Source organism: Leucopleurus acutus, assembly GCF_964270905.1.
Source record: "Leucopleurus acutus genome assembly, chromosome: 18".
NCBI lineage: Eukaryota > Metazoa > Chordata > Mammalia > Artiodactyla > Delphinidae > Leucopleurus > Leucopleurus acutus.
Window position 1 is genome coordinate 456,527 of NC_139160.1, and position 19,411 is coordinate 475,937.

The 19,411-nt window shown below is 39.5% G+C and overlaps 1 protein-coding gene across 5 annotated transcripts in view; it reads right to left on the reverse strand.

The window, feature by feature from the left end:
• Positions 1-19,411, reverse strand: part of PSPC1 (paraspeckle component 1) — a 93,326-nt gene that overhangs the window by 17,036 nt on the left and 56,879 nt on the right. The window contains exon 7 of one of the 5 annotated variants that reach the window (XM_082859544.1): positions 62-11,853. The exons of 3 other annotated variants lie outside the window; for them this stretch is intronic. In XM_082859544.1, coding sequence (XP_082715670.1) covers positions 11,806-11,853 — 48 coding nt within the window. In that variant the 3' untranslated portion in view covers positions 62-11,805. Of the gene's footprint in view, positions 1-61; positions 18,478-19,411 lie in introns of those variants that run through there. One more of the 5 variants, XM_082859543.1, reaches the window with a different exon arrangement.

The window sequence follows — 19,411 nt, forward strand, 5'->3', positions numbered from 1 at the left end:
GGGAGGGAAGGAAGGAGGGAGGGAGGAGGGAGGGAGGGAGGGAGGGAGGGAGAAGGCGAGCTGAAATAACTCGAGTTTTGACCACTGTAAATTTGTGTGTGTGTGATCATCTAGCTATATCCAAATGACTGAAAAATAGGAAACTTAAATGGTATCTAGGTTGAAAATCAGACTCAAGTTTCTCCTTCCGTTTCCTGGCTACAGTTCAGTGGGGCCCATAGGTAACCTCCCTGTGTGTCTCAGGGGGCACCTGCCCAGAGCTGCCCTGAGCATTAAACAGACACCTTTTATTTATGACCATCAATGCGGTGCCCATCTACTCTCCCTCCTCTTCCGTATCCCAGTCATTAATAGCCTTGGTGGACCAAGCCCAGCTACCGTCCACCCCTCTGGACTGGTCTGAATGGTCTGCCTGCCCCCTGGGGTCTCCTTCAGTCAAGTCCCCGGGGTCACATCACTGCCCAGCCCAAGCCTTTCCTACAGCTTCTCCTTTCATCACGTGAGCCTTGTGGCCTTGGCACATGCTGCTCTAGTCTTGTGTTCTCAATGGGCCAGAACGGCCCCAAGAGGGAGCAAATGAGTTAGATGGCAAAAATCTTAACTCTTTTTTTTTTTGTGTAAAGCACAAATACAGTATATAAACAGCTATTTGTGGTGCTGAAGTTTCACTGAATGGGAGGGTTGGCAGTCTCAATCAGACAAAAATGGGAAAAAAAGAGGGCTGAGAACATCCTTGGGCTGGTTCACTCCATTCCCAGCCACAATCCCTTCCTTGCTAAATGGTACGCCCTCAGCTTGAACTGGGCTCGCCTTCAAGTCCAACTTTCCAAGTCTCCTCCTCCTGTCACTCACATCAGCTCAGAAGCCACCTCCTGCCCGGGGAGGCCTCCCCGACCGTCCGAGCTAAAATGGACAAATATGTCTCCCTAGCCCAGTGATGTGCACTCCCGGCTGTGTCTACGGCCCTGGCCCAGCCACACCACGTGCTGGAGAACACTGCTCGCCTGCTCTAACACCCACGACACATGAGGAAACAAAACCACCTTTCCTCTCTGGTCACACCTTGGAGAGAGAACACTTCACAATGACAATGGATACTGGAAAAAGTGACCTGTGACTAAGGCGATTCCAATTTTTCAAATAGCAAACTGTACTCATTCAGTCCTTGGGTGTACAAAGTACACATAATTACTACTATCTTAAGAGACAGAAACTTTTTAATTAAAAAAATCATTTCATTTTGCTATGAAGTGTTCAAATTTATATAATAATTCACTGAATAACAAACCATAATTCTTTGGGAATGAACACAAGTGTTTTTTAATATTTTATTAATTCTAGGTAAAGCTAACTTAAAATACAGCTTAGAGACTCCACCTTTTAGGTGTGTAAATGAAGTATCTCCCCCTCCAGTATTTCCAAGTAATATAAGATTTAAAATTCAAAGTGAAATTTTAATATGAACAGCAAAGGGGAGGGGAAGGATTCTTCTAAAAGAAAGACTTTTTGATTCTTCCTATTCTTGATATTTAAGAAAGGAACTTCAAGTCAGGCACACCAATGTTAACAATATTCATTCCCATCGCTGAAGAACTGTAGAATTTTTTTAAAATGAAGATTTCTGAATTTGAGTCAAACACCCTCCTCTATCACAAAGAACACACTGAGCCATTATTAAACTCACGCGGTACCTCTAGTAAGGGAAACTGTTAATATTCACCACGTCATCTAAAACTCTAACATACAGAGAACTCTCCCCAGGACATTAACACAGTTTATTTAATGAAACAGGCATCTACTTATGTAACCTAATATTTAAAACACAAGAATTCTTGCAATTCTCATTAGCCAACTTTAGACTTCTTCAAGGCTCTCAGTTCACTCGTGTAATTTCTCTTCCTAAACTTTTACTACTACCTGCAATGATGCCATCAGTTCTTATCCACATCTGACCTTTACTGACTTTATGCCCTTGGCTGGGGACCAGCGGGAATAACGTTAAGTTCTCACTGTCCACAGTAAGGACAGGCAGCACAGCATCTAAAAAACATTAAAGGGACTTCCCTGGTGGCGCAGTGGATAAGAATCCGCCTGCCAATGCAGGGGACACGGGTTCGAGCCCTGGTCCGGGAAGATCCCACATGCTGCGTAGCAACTGGGCCCGTGTGCCACAACTACTGAGCCTGCACTCTAGAGCCCACGAGCCACAACTACTGAGGCCACATGCCACAACTACTGAGCCCACGCGCCTAGAGCCCGTGCTCAGCAACAAGAGGAGCCACCGCGATGAGAAGCCCGCGCACAACGAAGAGCAGCCCCCGCTCGCTGCAACTAGAGAAAGCCTGCGCACAGCAACGAAGACCCAACGCAGCCAAAAATAAATAAATTTTAAAAATAAAAAACATTAAAAACACACATACCCAATGACCAAGTGATTCAACTAGTAGAAATTTTACGCTATAGACATATTCACACACATGCTCTATCTCATGTATCCAACAACATGCTATAAAGCATATAACGGGGAAAAACGAAGTATCAGTGAAACACTGTCCCCAAAAGATCTGGTAAACATACCTAACAATGACCTACCAGTAAGTATAAGAAGAGAGAGGGATCTCTCTTATACTCACTGAATTAGAACAATATCCAAAACAGAATATTGTGAGGCAAATGGTAAAGTGTATGCAGTGTGCTTACATATGTATTAAGAATGTACACAAACATGCCTGGGAATGCACAGAAACTTCCGGAAGGATACATAAGAAATTAGTCACCACAGCTGACCCTGGAGAGAGAAGCTGGGTGACGCATAGACAGCACGAAGAAATTTTCACTGTGTACCATCTTTCATTTCCACGTTTGTGTACCAGATGCATATTATTCAAAAAATTCAAAAATATATTGAATTAGTTTATGCCATCAATAGTATTTGAAGGCTAGATGATTTTTATTAGATGTTAATGCTTTCTAAAATACAATGGTGTGCAAAGGATTATTTCTAGATCTCCAAGAAGGGCTTGAATGAGGCTACAGAACAGGGCCTATTTAGGTTAACTTTTAAACTTGAGGAATAAGAAAACAGGGGTTAATCCACCCCTGGTTTCCACATTGCTTCATGCTGGCCATTAACCAAGTATGAATAAAATGAGTAATTTGTATTAAATGCCCATTTCTATAAAATGCTTTTGTCTGTAATTAATGAATGCATTGGCAGTATTCTATAAAGCCTTAAAGGCTTCCAATATGAGACTCAGTCCACCAAAAGTTCCAAGGTTGACCTAAACAGCCATCTACAGATGTGTAAAGGGTGTACCAGCCCCCTATCCTCTGTAATTTTTGCACTGGTGAACTATTTGTTTCATACTTTCATTCATCAACTGGTGCTTACTTTGTTGATGACAATCAGATTCTTGAGCCAAGACCATTTCCTAAGCAGAATGATTTTACATACGCAGCACCCTTTCTAGACATCAAAGGACCTGAAGACCTCAATCCTGACCTTGCTGCTCTGTTCTTACAGGTTGGTAGCACCAAAATTACCTGCCTTGGGGTTCAAAACCAGTCATTCTTGCCTGCTTTCTTCCATGTAACCTCCCCAACATTCAATTAACCACCCATATTCTGACTATTTTATAATTCACCGATACATCTTGATTCCTACTCTTCTTCTCCAATCCTTTTCCAGATCTCAACTGGTTGTCCTGCCTGCAGTCTGAGTACAAAGCCATCCTTCCACGATTAATCTGGTTAACCTTTATGAAATACAAATCTCAGGACCCTCACTCTCTTGCCAAAAATCTACTAGTGGTTCTTTATCATGGAGTAAGAGCTGACTAGTTTTCCAGTCTCATTTTAGCTAACTTGTTGCTTCATACACCTTTATTAGCCCCCAGCCTTTGTTCATCATGGGCCCTCTCTGATACCGCCTGCTCCTAAAACAAGACGTAACTCATCCTGGAGATGCCACTCGGACATCTCTACCTCCCCAAACCCTTGGACACACTCATTCAGTAATTCTCCCCTTGTGTTCTGAAGGGTCCTCTAACCCTCCTACCCTAAGCAACAACGTTCCCTTCTCATTCATCCTTTGCAAATCCTTCCCAATTAGTTTATCTTATTTCCATTTCTCTTCTCCAAACTCCCTGTAACAATTTTGGACAACAGGTTCCGTGTGTAATACATCAAGTCTCCAAGTATACCCAGCTCTGCCACTGAACTGTGCACATAGCAGGTGATGTTTTAAAACGGGTAATGGGATACTAGGTAACCTACTCCAATAAGCCCATCACAACAAAAGACATTCTTTTCTGATAACAAGATTCCAAGACTTATTCTATATTCACACGTGCTTTCTTGAATTTTTCCTTTCTTCTATCTGCTTCCCAATTCATGCAGATGTAACACAAGTCTCAAGTTGACTATTAAAAGGTGCTACCCTGCTGGCGCTCACCCCCCTTTCCTGCACTGTCCTTAGTTACTGTGTGGATTCTAACCGAGAGAGTCGAAGGCGCTCAAGAACAGAAGCACCCCGTGTCTACCCCACACTGGCTGCCTTGGTCTTAAAAGCAGCAAACACTTTCTGAATGTAGCTGATAGACCTTCTCCAGAATCAGTGATTCAGAATCACCAGCGACTTTCAGCGTATACTAACCTAGGCTCTTTCCAAATATAACAATAATATATTCCCTTACAATTCATTCGTGGGCCCTATACATTTTTAAAAAATCATTTTATTTTATTGAAAAATACAGTATTATCATAGGACAGCAACAAAATGTGTACATTAAATTAGCATTTTAATACCTATGTTATTTTTAATGATGTGATAAAATTCCTTTTAAAAAAGCAACACTCATTGTAGCACTAGCACCCATGCTGCCTGCGTGTATGTGTGCTCACAGGCCGTCCAAAGGAAAAGAACTGTTTAGGGACAAACAGGAAAAATACTGTAGTTAACTGTCACAACGAATCCTCCAGTGTTCATTCAATGGTAACCTCACCGAGAACACATACAATCCAGAAAAGCACTGGAGCTGAAGGGGCCCGGTGTCAGTGTCGCCACCGCTGTTCTACCAGGGACAGCTCAGGTGGAAGCAGAAAAGGGAGGCCTCCAGAGGGGAGTCTAGGGAGAGGAGGGAGCCACATAAAGACGGTGATGAAGAATAATGGAAACTGAGGAAATGGTAAAGATAAAGGATGCTGGGGAAAAATTTATGGAAAACTTAAATCGTTCAAACACCTAATTAATTGGTCTTAAAAACCAATTCTTTCTACACTATTAAGTATATAGAAAATTTAACCATGGTTCAAATAAATGTATTAAAATATATTTGTATTTCAAATACTACATATTAGCTTATAGAAAAAATTAATTGAAAGTCTGTCTAGGGCTTCCCTGGTGGCGCAGTGGTTGGGAGTCCGCCTGCCGATGCAGGGGACGTGGGTTCGTGCCCGGGTCCGGGAAGATCCCACATGCCGCAGAGCGGCTGGGCCCGTGAGCCATGGCCGCTGAGCCTGCACGTCCGGAGCCTGCACTCTGCAACGGGAGAGGCCACAACAGTGAGAGGCCCGCGTACCGCAAAAGAAGAAAAAAAAAAAGTCTGTCTAACTCGGCCTGGTTACACTTATTTGACTCCGATAGAAGTCAGACAATATATATACAACTGTAACATGCTGATTATTAACCAAAATGGCACCATAATGTAAACTAGAAAAACTTTTCAGACCTTTCCAAATATTGCATTATCCATTTATCTCCCAACTTTTCAGCAGCTATGAGGTCAAGGAGAGAAAAAAATCTCAAAACAGAAAACTGCTTCTTGCAGGTCCCCAGACGACGGAAACCCCACGCTTCCTAACTTGCACACATTAATTTGTATTCACTGTAAAATACCTAGTGAGGAGACTTGCAAGAATATACTATGTTTAGCAAACAAAAGGCAAAACCAAAACGCAGGAACTAAGCACTATCTATGATATAATTAAGAAAAGGCTTAGCCTGTGTTCCAGAAACAGTTTAAAGGCAACCCGGAAAAGCAAACAATGCCTATTTCGTAAGTAATTTTTAAAATCCTTCCAATCCACCCAACTGAACAGTAATAAATGTTAAGCAAAAGACCACAATAATGGAAGCAAACAAGTAAAAACAGGATGGGGTGGAAGGGAGCCAGGAGCCTTAAGGACCCCTCAGAGTACGGAAAAATTACACACACTTGAATAGAAATTAACACCACCAAAGACCGAAAAAGAGAAAAGTTTCTTCAAACTATGTATTACATGCTTTTTTGCCTTCGGTTCACACTCAATCAGAAAAAACCTGACTCTCCTGGAGAGAACACTTTATAAACGGCTTCCATTTCTCCCCAATGCCTGGGGGTCCGGTCCTCCAGCGTGCAGCTCAGCCAATACACAAAACATGCCCTGAGAGCTCTTAAGTTGAAAGATGTAAGAGCCCCTCGAGCACTGTTCCAGTTGCGAGAGCTTGTCCTTCGTACCACCAACCCCACCTCCCCTCCCCTCTACCCAACCCAAATCACTCCCTTTACTTTTGCTCTCCTTCTTTCTCCTCATACTTTCTTCTCAGACATATTTCTGTGGAGACACATGTAAGGGTACATACGTACGCTCCCAAATTCTACTAAACACTGGGCCTCCCTCACATTCTCCGCTGGCTCTTCTTGCTCTGAGTCTCCACTATGATGACAGCTGTCTAAGAACTTGCATTTCTCCCCCTGGTTTCTCTCACCACCCACTTGACTTCAAGCACACAGTATGCAGGGACCAATTCCACTTTCTTCCTTATTTATGCACAGGCTGAGACAAAAATTGCTCAATAACCGTCTACTGAATGAATAAGCAATCTGGGATTCTTGTCCACACACATTAGCTGGTACTGAAAACTCAAATTTATGCCATTACTCCCTATTTTCCTCCTGGATTTTTCCTCAGACCAGCTCAAGACATGCAAGTGGCAACTGTGCTGAGATGCTGGGAACACTGATAAAAGATGAATAAAATGCACGCAGAACACAGACGACTGCCATACACTGAGAAAGCGACAGGAACGAGGAGGGGTGGCATCCAGCTCTGTGGGATTGGAAATGCTCTTCCTTAAGGGACCTTGGGAGACAGAGGAGACAACTCAGTGCTCATTGAGCAACAGACAGAAGGTCAGTGGGGTTGGAAACACAGAGAGCACATCCAGTAAAGCCCTGTGGCCTATGAGACCAGCTGGGATTTAATTCAGACGGGAAGTATTGCATTTGAAACAGCAGAGGGACTTTTCAGAAGGAAGCACAAGATACTACGTGCAGAATAAGTCCAAGAGCGACAGTAAAAGCAGGACCAGATAAGAGGGTCTTGTAGTCACCTTCAGTGATAGATGACAGGGCCTTGAGAGGTCACTGTTTACCAGGTACAGAAGCTTTATACAGTTTTTAAAACCCCGACAAACCACTGTAGTAACTCAAAACCAAAATATTACAAAACCCAGCGGACATACGTTCCCTCTCCTTAGAGCAGCTACACCCACCCCCAGTCCTGAACACTTACCTTCCGTGTCTCAGCGAAGGGCATCACCACCAGCCCAGCACCCAAACCAGACGCTACAAGGCTACCCTGCATCTCCCTCTCCCACCAAATCACTACAGTCGCCCTCAGTATTTGCAGGGCACTGGTTCCAGGACCCCCTCAGATACCAAAACCCAAGGATGTCCAAGTCTCTTCTATAAAACGGCACAGGATCTGAATATAAACTGTGCGCACCCTCCTATGCATTAGGTGTCTTCGGATCACTTACGGTACCAAACGCAAGGGAAATGTTATATAAACAGCTGCCTGTGGCAAATTCAGGGCTGCTTTTCGGAACTTTCTGGAATTCCCCTCCTCCCCTCCAAATTTTCAATCTACTGCTAGTTGAACCCGTGGATACAGAACCCAGGGACACAAGGGCGACTGTGGTCTGTTAAACATGCTCTACATGTGACATGGTTCTGTCTGGAATCTGAACAACCCTCACAGATACCAAAGATCCTTCCCAGCAGCGTGTGCAGCTGGGGGCGGGGGCTGGGGAGTGCACCGGTGGTCTGTGTGGTCTACCGGCTCTCTATTTACGACCCAGCCACTCCTGCGCTCAGAACTGTCGCGACTCCCACTCCCTCACCTTCTCGGTGAAGTCCAGACTCCACAGCTTGGAGCCACCTTCACTTCCCAGCTCTTACCTGCTCACTGACGCCCCAGCCTCGTCCTCACCACCCACAGCCCTCCCTCCCGCTCCCGCCTAAAAACCTACAATGGGCAAGTACTTACTCACCTTCAAGACTCGCTCAAAAGTGATCATCTTAGTGAAATCTTCCCAGCGTGAGTGGATATTCGCTTCTGGGTTTTCAGAGCATTTCCCAGTTGCTTCATTACTACCACCTGGTCTAAAGGTTTGATTACAGCTCTACATATATCCATAAACTCCAAATCCCAAGAGGGCAGGTGCCATGTTTTGTTCATTTTTGTATTCCAGTTAGTAAATACAGAGTCTGTCCTACAGCTGGTGTCATTCACTCATTCACTAAACAAGCATTTAATAAGGACTTGCTAGGAAATGAGGATAAATCACTAAATGATGGATAAGGTCCCTACTTTCTCAGAGCTGACATCCTGGATTAAATTAAGTAAATAAATGAAGAAGAAAATTTCACACAAAGTTTTAGGAGAAATCCTGTATGACAATAAAGCTTCTTCAGGACTTGTAATATTAAATATTTTATGAAGAGAGTATCATAGAAAATAAAAGAAAAGCTACAAAATGCAGGGAGTAAAATGCAGACAATGTGTACAACTACTTCTTGAGAACTGGGAGCTCTGCCCTGTCGGCCACTCCCATACAAAACACCAGCTAATCACCCCACAGGAAAGCAATCTCACCGACACCTCATGGTGAGCGTATACTTAGCAAACCCTCAAGTTCAACCTCAAGCTATTCATTTTAAAAGATAAAAATAAACACATTCAGGGGCTTCCCTGGTGGCGCAGTGGTTGAGAGTCCACCTGCCGATGCAGGGGACATGGGTTCGTGCCCCAGTCCGGGAGGATCCCACATGCCGCGGACCAGCTAGGCCCATGAGCCATGGCCGCTGAGCCTGCGCTCCGCAACGGAAGAGGCCACGGCAGTGAGAGGCCCGCGTAACGCAAAAAAAAAAAAAAAAAAAACAGATTCGTAATTACAGACCATGTAACAAGATTAGGGGATTAAAATCATGTAAGGAAAAGAATAAAATCTGGCAGTTACTATCCTATCCTAGACCAGCATTTCCCAGAAGAAAAATAATGTAAACAAAAGAAAATTTAAATTTCTTAGAAGCTACATTGAAGGGGGAAAAAAGCAACAGATGAAATTAGCTTAATAGTATACTTTATTTAACCAAATATACCCAAAATATTATCATTTTAACAAGTAGCCATATGAAAAATTGAGATATTTTACATTCTTTTCTTCATACTAAGTCTTCGCAATTCTGTGTATATTTTACACATCTAATTCAAATGGTAAATTTTCTTCAATACTTATGTGTATTTAGATTTCATTAAAGATGCAAAAGTAAATTCACATACCCAAGTTGTTCCGAACATGCTTAACACTGTATTGATAACGGAATTTAAGGTAATTATAATACAATTAAAACCCAGCCCCAGCCTCACCCATCCCGTGGCGAAGGCCCAACAGCGACCTGTGGCCGCCACACGAGTGGGGCTCCTGCAGTCAACTGACTGCACCACCCAGCCCACGACAACTCCGTCCCATCAACACGGACTACATCAAAGAGAATGCTGTCCCTTACCTCCTGAGATAGTCATTTTCCAGTCTCCTTATCTAAAACAGCCGTCATTTTCTCTACCCAGATGACCAGGTGATAAGTTACCTCAATTATCTGTCACTTGGTTTCTCCAGGTCTAGAATGCAAGCGCCAGGGAGCTGAGGGCTGGTGTGCTTTGTGCACAGCTGAATCTGCAGTGCCCAGACCACAAGATACCACTGCCAACATGGCAACTGTTAAAACCAGTACTGTTTTACATGTTGCTAAATTATTTAATGTGTATTATACTTATATGACCTGTAGAAAAAGAATGACTAGGAACTGGTTGTGACAGGCACTCTTCTTCCGTATTGTTCAAGTAACTGCAAGATAATTCAAATTATCAGATCTGTATTTTTAACCCAGAGAATTCATCCAGTCATTGGTCTAAAAGATCGTAATGTGAATACCTTAGCTTACCTTACCTCTAACACTAGAGGCACAAATACTAGGATATGGATTAAATGTACTATTCTTCAAACATAAGCACATTACACTGCAAGGCAGAAATTAAGAATATGAATATGTATTTTCTATACTGTACTTCCCACCCCCTAAATCTGGAGCAAGAACTTCTGATCACCCTCTTACAAATATTTTACAAGATTTAATGGCTCCAGACAAAGGTCCATTAAGCATAATACACAGCTAAGAAGCAAAAAAAAACCAAGGTCTTTTAAATTTTCCTAATAAATCATCATGCATAAGTCGAAGTAGCAGCAACAGATCATAACCCTTTTATGACTCCCTAGAAGAACAGTGGTGGGGTGCTGAATACGGGAGGGTGGAGGCAGCAAGAAGGACAGGGAAATCACAATCTGAGTCAGAAAAATTCACTATGTATAGACTGGAAACAGAAATGCAAGACAGTTTCCTTCTTCAAAATTTATCATTTTTCTGCATTCATGTGCCCAAAGATAGTTAAGCACCGACTTCTGCAGAGATATAATTCACTGGAGTGTCCAAGTACTGCCACAGGACTTCAAATCATATTTTGGTTGAAGAAAACTAGTAATCAACAGTTAAACAAGAAAAACAAATGCATCTAGAAATCTATCCACATAAATTTGCTTTAGAGGATGGATGAAACAAAGCTTTACTCTCATTATCCTGCATGAATTCCTGCTGGAAAATAGGTTAATGAGTCACCTTGGGGTAGAAGCTGAGCCTCCTAAGTCCTGGACTCCCAAGGAGCAAGGAATCTGAATCCTTAATAAAAATGAGGGCAGGGTCTGTGGATGAGAGGACTTCCTTGATCACAGATAACATGCCTTCCCAGAGCCACACCCATTTCTGTCTCACAAAAACAGAAAAATGCTTGGTCAAAGTGGATTTCCTGGTGTTAGGGTTAGTCTGTGGGAAGCGGGACAGAGAGGCGCCCAGGAGACAGCTGGGTTACAACAAGAAACAAGTCTCCACACTTGTTTTCTGTGCACTGATACTCTTAGCTAACACACACCACAATGTTTTAGAAACTATCTTCCAAGATATTTAGAAGGCTGCAAACCAGGCGATTATTTCTTTGCACTACCACAGTCACAATTTTTTTTGAAGAAACTACTTACTGTCAATATATTAACTATGTGCTCTCATTATGGACCAATTTCGTTGTTTCAACGTACTATGTGATTTTGAATAGACTTTCAAACACATATATACGTTAGCATAAATCCTTGTAAAGTCTCACAAGGCAGGTTATAGCTCTTTACAGCTTAAAATTACTTAACAATTCCCATTTATTGAACTCCTCAGTGGGCATTACTTTCTAAAGTGAGTAACGAAAATCGAAGCTGCAAAGCAAAGGAAAATTACATTTAATAAATATACTCATGGTCTTAGAAAATATATTTATCAAATCTTTATCCTCAATCTAGAAAAGCAAAAGACGAGCTCACACAAAGGCCATCATTTTAATCCATCAAAACAGTGTCATATTTACCAGGATGGTAAGCCAAGATCAGGAGTTTTCTAGCACCTTCATCTGGCACACACATGTTCCAATACACTAACACAAAAACAAATTATTATACCGTTTCATTCTCATACTGGTAAGGAGAGTTGAAAATCAGTTAAGTGAAAAACTTTACAAAATTTTCAAAATGTATTTATATTTCTCTGTATTCCCTCTTCACTTGAATTAACTAGATTTGTGAACACAACAATAAAATCCCAGTTCAAAAAGAGCATTATATAATAAACACACATTATGTCTAAGACTCAGCACTCAATAGCCATGACATAGCCTGGTCAAGAATAATGGACTTTTTGCAGTTCTTGCCAGTTGGCAGTAGCTGGGAGAGCTTGAGAGTGTTTTGGTTTGTCTCAACAATTGGCCAGGGGTCCTACAGAATACACAACGTACCAGGACAATCATGTATGTCACCACTAACGAAAATCAACCAACCAAAAATGTTACTGTGCCTCTTTAGAGTAACACTTTAAAAGCAGAGGTTCTCAAAGTGAGGTCCCCAGACCCAACATATCGGTATCACCTGGGAACTTGTTAGAAATGCCCATTATTTAGCCCCACCTGAGACGGGCTGAATCAGAAACTCTTGAGGTGCAGCCCAGAAATCTGTGTTTTAATGAGCCCTCCAGGTGATTCTAATGCACACTTATGTGGGAGAACCATCAATTTAGAGGGACATCCATGGCTCCTGTATTTTAATTTAAAGCAGGGATTTTTTCCCCCACTGTTGTATCTCGGCCATGGAAAGGGTCCAGAATGCACTAGGCCCTCTCAGTACAAAATCAGTACAACAAATAAATGAGTACAGTGAGATTCTCAATGACATGGCTCCCCATAAATTCTTTATGACTGAGAAAGTACCATTTTGTAGACAATTACTCCAACTATTACGCTCAGTTTGCTAAACTGTTGGCTCCATAGTTATTCTGTTTAAGATATTCTAACCACATCCATGAAGATGTAAATGTTCTAACCAACTCAAAGAGTGAACATTATAGAATAAACAGGCACTGAGCAAGTTACTACTGCCCCCAACAGTAAAAAGATCAGAAATTATTAAAAGAGAATCACAATGTCAAGTTGTTTGCTTTTCTTAATATATAAAAACCCAATGCCACACTTGTATCACATTTGATATGAATTTACATTATCTAATAATTTGAATATATCCTGAGGAGAAATTAACTAAAATTATTCTGGCAAAATGTACAATAAAATAAGATGGTTTCTCTATTTTCATGTATTACATAATATGGATAATTTGCAGAAAATAAATTTTTTAAACACACAAAAATAAAAATGTATGTAACTTGGGCCAAACATGGCAAAGAGAAACATATGCAAAATCTCATTCACAGAAGTCTGGTTGGCTGACATTTTGCATAAAAGAAGTCAGAACTCCAGGAAGAAAGTGTCTTAGAGATCCAGTCACAAAAATATGACATGAAACTTTACGGATTTCTGCGGCTACTCATTTAAGTTTTTTATACTACCTCATATATATAAATTTTCTACCTTAAACTGAGATGTATAACACATAATAAAAATGAATTTGATTTTGAAATGACAATTTCAGAGTTGGAAACAAATTCCAGGTATAAACATCAATTCCAAAACCTTCAATACCACCACCACACTTACATGGACCATCGTTTAAGACATACAAGATCCACTTACATTATTACTGAAGGAATCAATGAAGAGCTCTTGTATTTAATGAGTAACTGAAAACTATACTTTTTAAAAAATAAGGAATATTGAAAAGAAAAAATCATGTATTCAAACTAAATACACATCTTAATTCTACCTAATCCTAATAATTCGAGTCTTAATTTTTAGACAGAAGTACCTTGCATGAAATTTGGGTGATTATACTCTATGAAACAGAATTGACATTTTACTTACAAGCAGAATACCATTTCTTTTGAAATTCATTACTTTAACTCAGAATGACAAATTTATACAGTAATTCTAACTGAAGATTTTTAAATAAACATAGTCAATAAAATAGAGTATCTGTTGCAGAGGGAGGAGTTGGTAACTATAACAAGTGATTTGAGCCAAATACAATATACTTGAAAAAGAATTTTTTTAAATGTGTATTATGAACTCTGGCTATATTACTCTAAGAAATGCAGTATCCTTCATCAAAAAAATAAAAGCTTCTCTTACTGAAATATCATTTAAAAAAAGTACACACTGCTAATTCCACCAGGTAAATAAAAATATAATCTAATAAGAAGTTTCAACCAAAAGGAATACTTAAAGATATTTATAATCTAAACATGGTTTTATACAAAAAGATAAAAAGTCAAATAATATTCCCAAGGGAACATAGCACTCTGGACCTTTAAATATTCAGTCATGTAAGATTCAAACTTCAACCAGTAATAATGTTATTCAGTAATCAAGGAAACAAAAGAAACTTTCAAAACATTTTTCCTACATTCAGAAGATAGTGCTATTGATTAAAAAAAGAACTAATACAATATATAATGCATAAATCCTGATTTTAAAGATCAGCAAACTATTTTAAAAAGTTATGATCGGGGGCTTCCCTGGTGGCGCAGCGGTTGAGAGTCCGCCTGCCGATGCAGGGGACACGGGTTTGTGCCCCGGCCCGGGAGGATCCCACATGCCGCGGAGCGGCTGGGCCCGTGAGCCATGGCCGCTGAGCCTGCGAGTCCGGAGCCTGTGCTCCGCAACGGGAGAGGCCACAGCAGTGAGAGGCCCGCGTACCGCAAAAAAAAAAAAAAAAAAAAAAAAGTTATGATCAGATACTATTAAAAATAGTGAAATTCTTCACCGTTTTCCCAGAGTGACATTCCGTAAGTTACTTAACCACGTCCAACGGGGAAACTGCGCATACTTCATTTTACACAGCTGGGAAACCATACTTTACTCACATTACAACTGCTTCCCATTTTTAAAAATTTAGTAGTGAAGGGCGCTGGAAAGGAAATAACACTTTTGGAAAATATGAAACTACTGTCAATTCATTTAATCCTGATTTATTTATGATGAGATAACCCACGCTGGGCTACACCACTTAAGAGATGGCCTGGCTGCTTACTTGAAGTAGCACTCCTGCCCCAACTCCACGAGCCCCTGTCTGGGAGTATCTAACCAACTAGGAAGTAAAGACAGGAAAACATTTACAACTGTGGAATCTACGAGTCAGGTATGTGGGTGTTCACTCCCTTATTCTTGAAAACAAGTCTGACTTTAAAATCACTGCTACCCTCTCAAATTTCAGGAATATATTTTAACATGTTATTAGATATTGTAACAGAACTCTTATCAAAAAAAAAAACCCACCACATTTAAATATCGCACTACCCCCCAGGAAATTTCCTCTGTTTTTCCAAGTAAAGTGTCCCTTTCATTTCTGACTAGTGCCATTTGACACCAGTATCAAATTTTTTAAAGGTTAAACATACATTTGATCACATTCTTTCACAAAACATTTCCCTTCAATCACATATTTATGTTCTTTCTCTCATCCAGAATCTAAGTTGTAATTATAAACCCAACCCCAAATTATTAATAAGTGACTATTAACCATTCATCGTTGACATTTAGCAATTACTATACAGAGTTTACATATAACACCAAGTTTCTGAAATATTCAACAAGTACGTTTCTGAATAAAATGTGATGGTATGATTTCAATTAGTATTTAGGAAACAAGATCCAATTCAGTTACTGTCATTGCTGATAATCTCTATTTCTATTAAACGGCAATTCCAAGTAAAACAGATATTTTTCTCCATTACTGATATTGTAGGATTAAAAACAAATATTTAATCTCTTCCAATGAACTCTCAGCACTGATTTTAAGCAGAAAAATCCAAAACCTCAATGAAGAATAACAAATTAAGCTTTATGAAATACAAGTGAACCAATAGTTCTTTAAAAACTGGATCTGTCAAGAAGAAAATGAATACATTTATTCTCAAAATAAACAAAAATGGGGAAATTAACAAAATACATTGCTAAAATAAAACAACTGGAAAATGGGTATTCCTTTATTTGTGCATGTTAATAATAGCATATGAAACCTAAATCCTGCAGACTTTAAATTCAGTGTTTCAAATCATTACACAAAAAGAAACATAATATTGTGATGTTATAATACTAAAACTGTTTCATATTATCTTTTTATGGAAAGAATTATGGGAGCATATATGACAAATTCACAGTTATTTAGAAAAGCTAGTACTATTCTTTATTTTTATATTTACTGGTTTTAAGCAAATGACATTCAAATGTCTTCTTGGTATACTCTTTCACAAGAAAAAACAATGACTGAGCGAGCCACAGAGTTGTTTAACTGGACAAAAACACTAAAAACTGAATAACTAGCAATTCACAGATGCTCCACTTGACTGTCACTCAGAAGCTGACTGTTCCCAGGGTAAACTTGGTAAGAACTGGAACAAGGGCTTTCTCGATGCAGGGACAAAGCTGTGCAGAGCTCTGTTCTTGGAGCCAGAGTGAGCCGGACACTAGAAAGTTCAGGAGATTAGGGCATCTCTTTGTGCAATGCTTTCAAATGTTCTTGAATGAATCGTATAGAATTTCACAGCCTTGGCCAAAGATAGCTTGGAATTAACATCAAGGATAAAGTTTCTCCCAATCTTACTTCAGCTTTGAAGCAAAATACAATGCTAAACATTACCTAAGAATTATATGAAGAAAAATAACAGATGATGGGAAAGGTATATATTTAGGTGCAAGAGACATCACTTAAAAATCATAACTGATGTTAAAACTCCCCGCACTGCAATTAATGTCACAAATCAGAACAAATCCCACTCCCTGCCAACTCACACTCACGGAAACGTGATGAGAAGAGTCTCTGATTATTACTTTACAATCTCCATTACCATGTTTTCAAAGATTTGCCAAAAACAAAAGAATACTGCAAATTTTAGAAAACAATTCCATCCATACTGTTGTGTCTAAAAAATAGAACATAAAATAGTACATAAGAAAAGTATGATACAAAAGCATGCATCTCAATCATGCTTTACACTCAACTGCTTTTACGCAAGAATTTAAATAAGTAACCAAACTTCTTTCTTTCCAAAGTATGCCTTCCAGCAAAAACAGAAACCATGCAAAGATGAGGTAATATTTACATACTGTTCACTTTAAAAAAGCACATTATTCTTCAGAAAAATGCTAAAAGCATGATATACTAACACACTGAAATGTTATGTGAGAAATAACTATGCTATGACCAATGCCTGATGCCTCAGATTTGTGGTTTACATTAAATACATGATTCCTCAAATGTAATTCTAAATTAAACATGTCTAACATACAGAATTTTAAACATAACGAGGACTCTGTTTTGGAATAAAAATCCCAATGTGATGTTTCTCCATACTATTGAAAATCAATCTTCAAAACACATATTTGACAGTAGAGAGATCTGATTCCAATAACACTAGCCATACTCAAGTTAATTCTGTTTTTTAAAATCACCACTTGAACTGTATTCCTGGGAGACAAGCACACCTAGCCTGTCAGACAAGTTTTGCTGGAGAGACTCCTGAGCGACAGAAGAACATTCACAACCCTGCAGAGTCAGGCCACCTTGAACACTTCTAGAAACCAACATGCTCAAGAAATGCCCAATTTCTTCTAAGTCACACAGCAAATCCTCACCTAACATCCAACCTAACAGTATTGTTTGATTTTAAAGAAAATTTAAAGGGTAAGATCTAGATATTGACACCAAATAAATAGCACATAAGATTAAAAATAAGACATTATTTTATAAGCAAAAGAGATTTGCCTTCAAACAGGTTTTTTTTTCCAAGATTCAAAAGATTTATTTGGAAAAATCAGCACAGGACAAAGATATCCTTAATATTCCTCCTCAGAATATTTGAATATTCAGAATCTATATGAAATGTAGACAGCAACTCTGAGTTCACAGGACATCAACGGTGCATACAGATGTAATCCCCATACCCGCCCTCCCCAATGTACTACTCTGTCTGCCCCTTAGTGACATCAGTTTTCACTAAGCTTCTACCTTCAGGGCAACTTGCACAAACTAAAAAACAGAAAATCATTTGCATTTTTAAATGGCTGGGATTAGTTAAAGCAACCAAAGTATTACTGTTACAGCAAAGTTTAGTAAAACTATAAGAGAATACCACTAATAACATTTTAAAATTATCCAAGATGATTTCTTTATTGAGATTAACTACATAGAATTCACAGTACTATGGCATACTTATATTTAGCTAAAGTCACAAACACATTTGAACATTCACAATGATGAGTATCATCATTACCATTCTAATCTACAAAGCTTATGAATAAAGAAAAATACAAAAACCTCAAGTTTTACAAAAAAAAAATTTTAACGTCTACATACAATAACAATAAAACCACTTCTAGGTAACAGGTAAAAGTGTATTGTTTTCCTCTAAGTAGTCAGGAATGAAAGAATGTTTAATACCTACGACGCTTATTAGGGCCTTCAAAGTTGCCCCCTTGGCTTCCTCTACCAAAACCACCAGGACCACCACTACCAGGACCTACACCACTCATCGGTGCTTGGGGGGTCTCAGAGCCTGTTCTACTACCCATAGGTGAGCCCATCTGAGACGGTGGTCCTTGTGGAAATCTATCATTGTGCTATATAATACCACATAATACATGTGAAGTCCATTTGGAACACACCAAATGTAAGTGACAAGAAAAATTGGCAAAATCCCAAGTGGTGGTGTCATGAAGTTCAGCAGAAAGTCCAGCAGAATCAGGATCACACATAGAAGGAAGAAAGGAGCAATTTAATTAGTTACTATGTTTAAAAAATAAAAGAAGCATCTGAATGAAGAGTTACATTTTGCTAATGCTATGCCCCAATTTCATGAAAAAAGAACTGATTTTATGAAGTGAATGCCATCTTAAACCTAATTAGTTATTATTATACTGTTCTGATCTCTCTTTTTTTAATTATTATTTTTTTTGGCAGCACCGCACAGCTTGCGGGATCTTAGTTCCCCAACCAGGGATTGAACCCAGGCCCTCAGCAGTGAAAGGGCCGGGTTCTAACCACTGGACAGCCAGGGAATTCCCTCTCTCTTTTTCATTAAAGTTTATACTGCATGTAACAGCGCCGTGTAATAAAAATACTGTTTTTTTAAAATCAGAGAGACAAAACTAGGGAGCAGCATCACATTGTTTGAAAAAGTAAAACATAAAAATGTCAATAGCAGTGCTTTTAACACAGAGAGCATGAGTACAAACACAGTTATAATTTCAGTATGAAAACTTACGAGGTGTTTTTCTGGAAAGACTATCACTGGGAAAGTAGATTTAGTTTTTAAAAGCTGACAATTAGCGTGTACTACTAATAGCAGAATTAAAACACTTGAATTATGTGTTTTGTAAAACTTCACAGTAATAACCACATATATTAATCTCAAAGGTTGAACAGAACTCCCTACATGCAGCAGTAAAATATCACTGTGAAAAAGACTAACGGGGATATTTAAATAAACTTTACCATTTCTGCGGGAGGTATGGAAAAGCAGGCCAGTTACTTTTACTTTTAACTCTCTGCTGA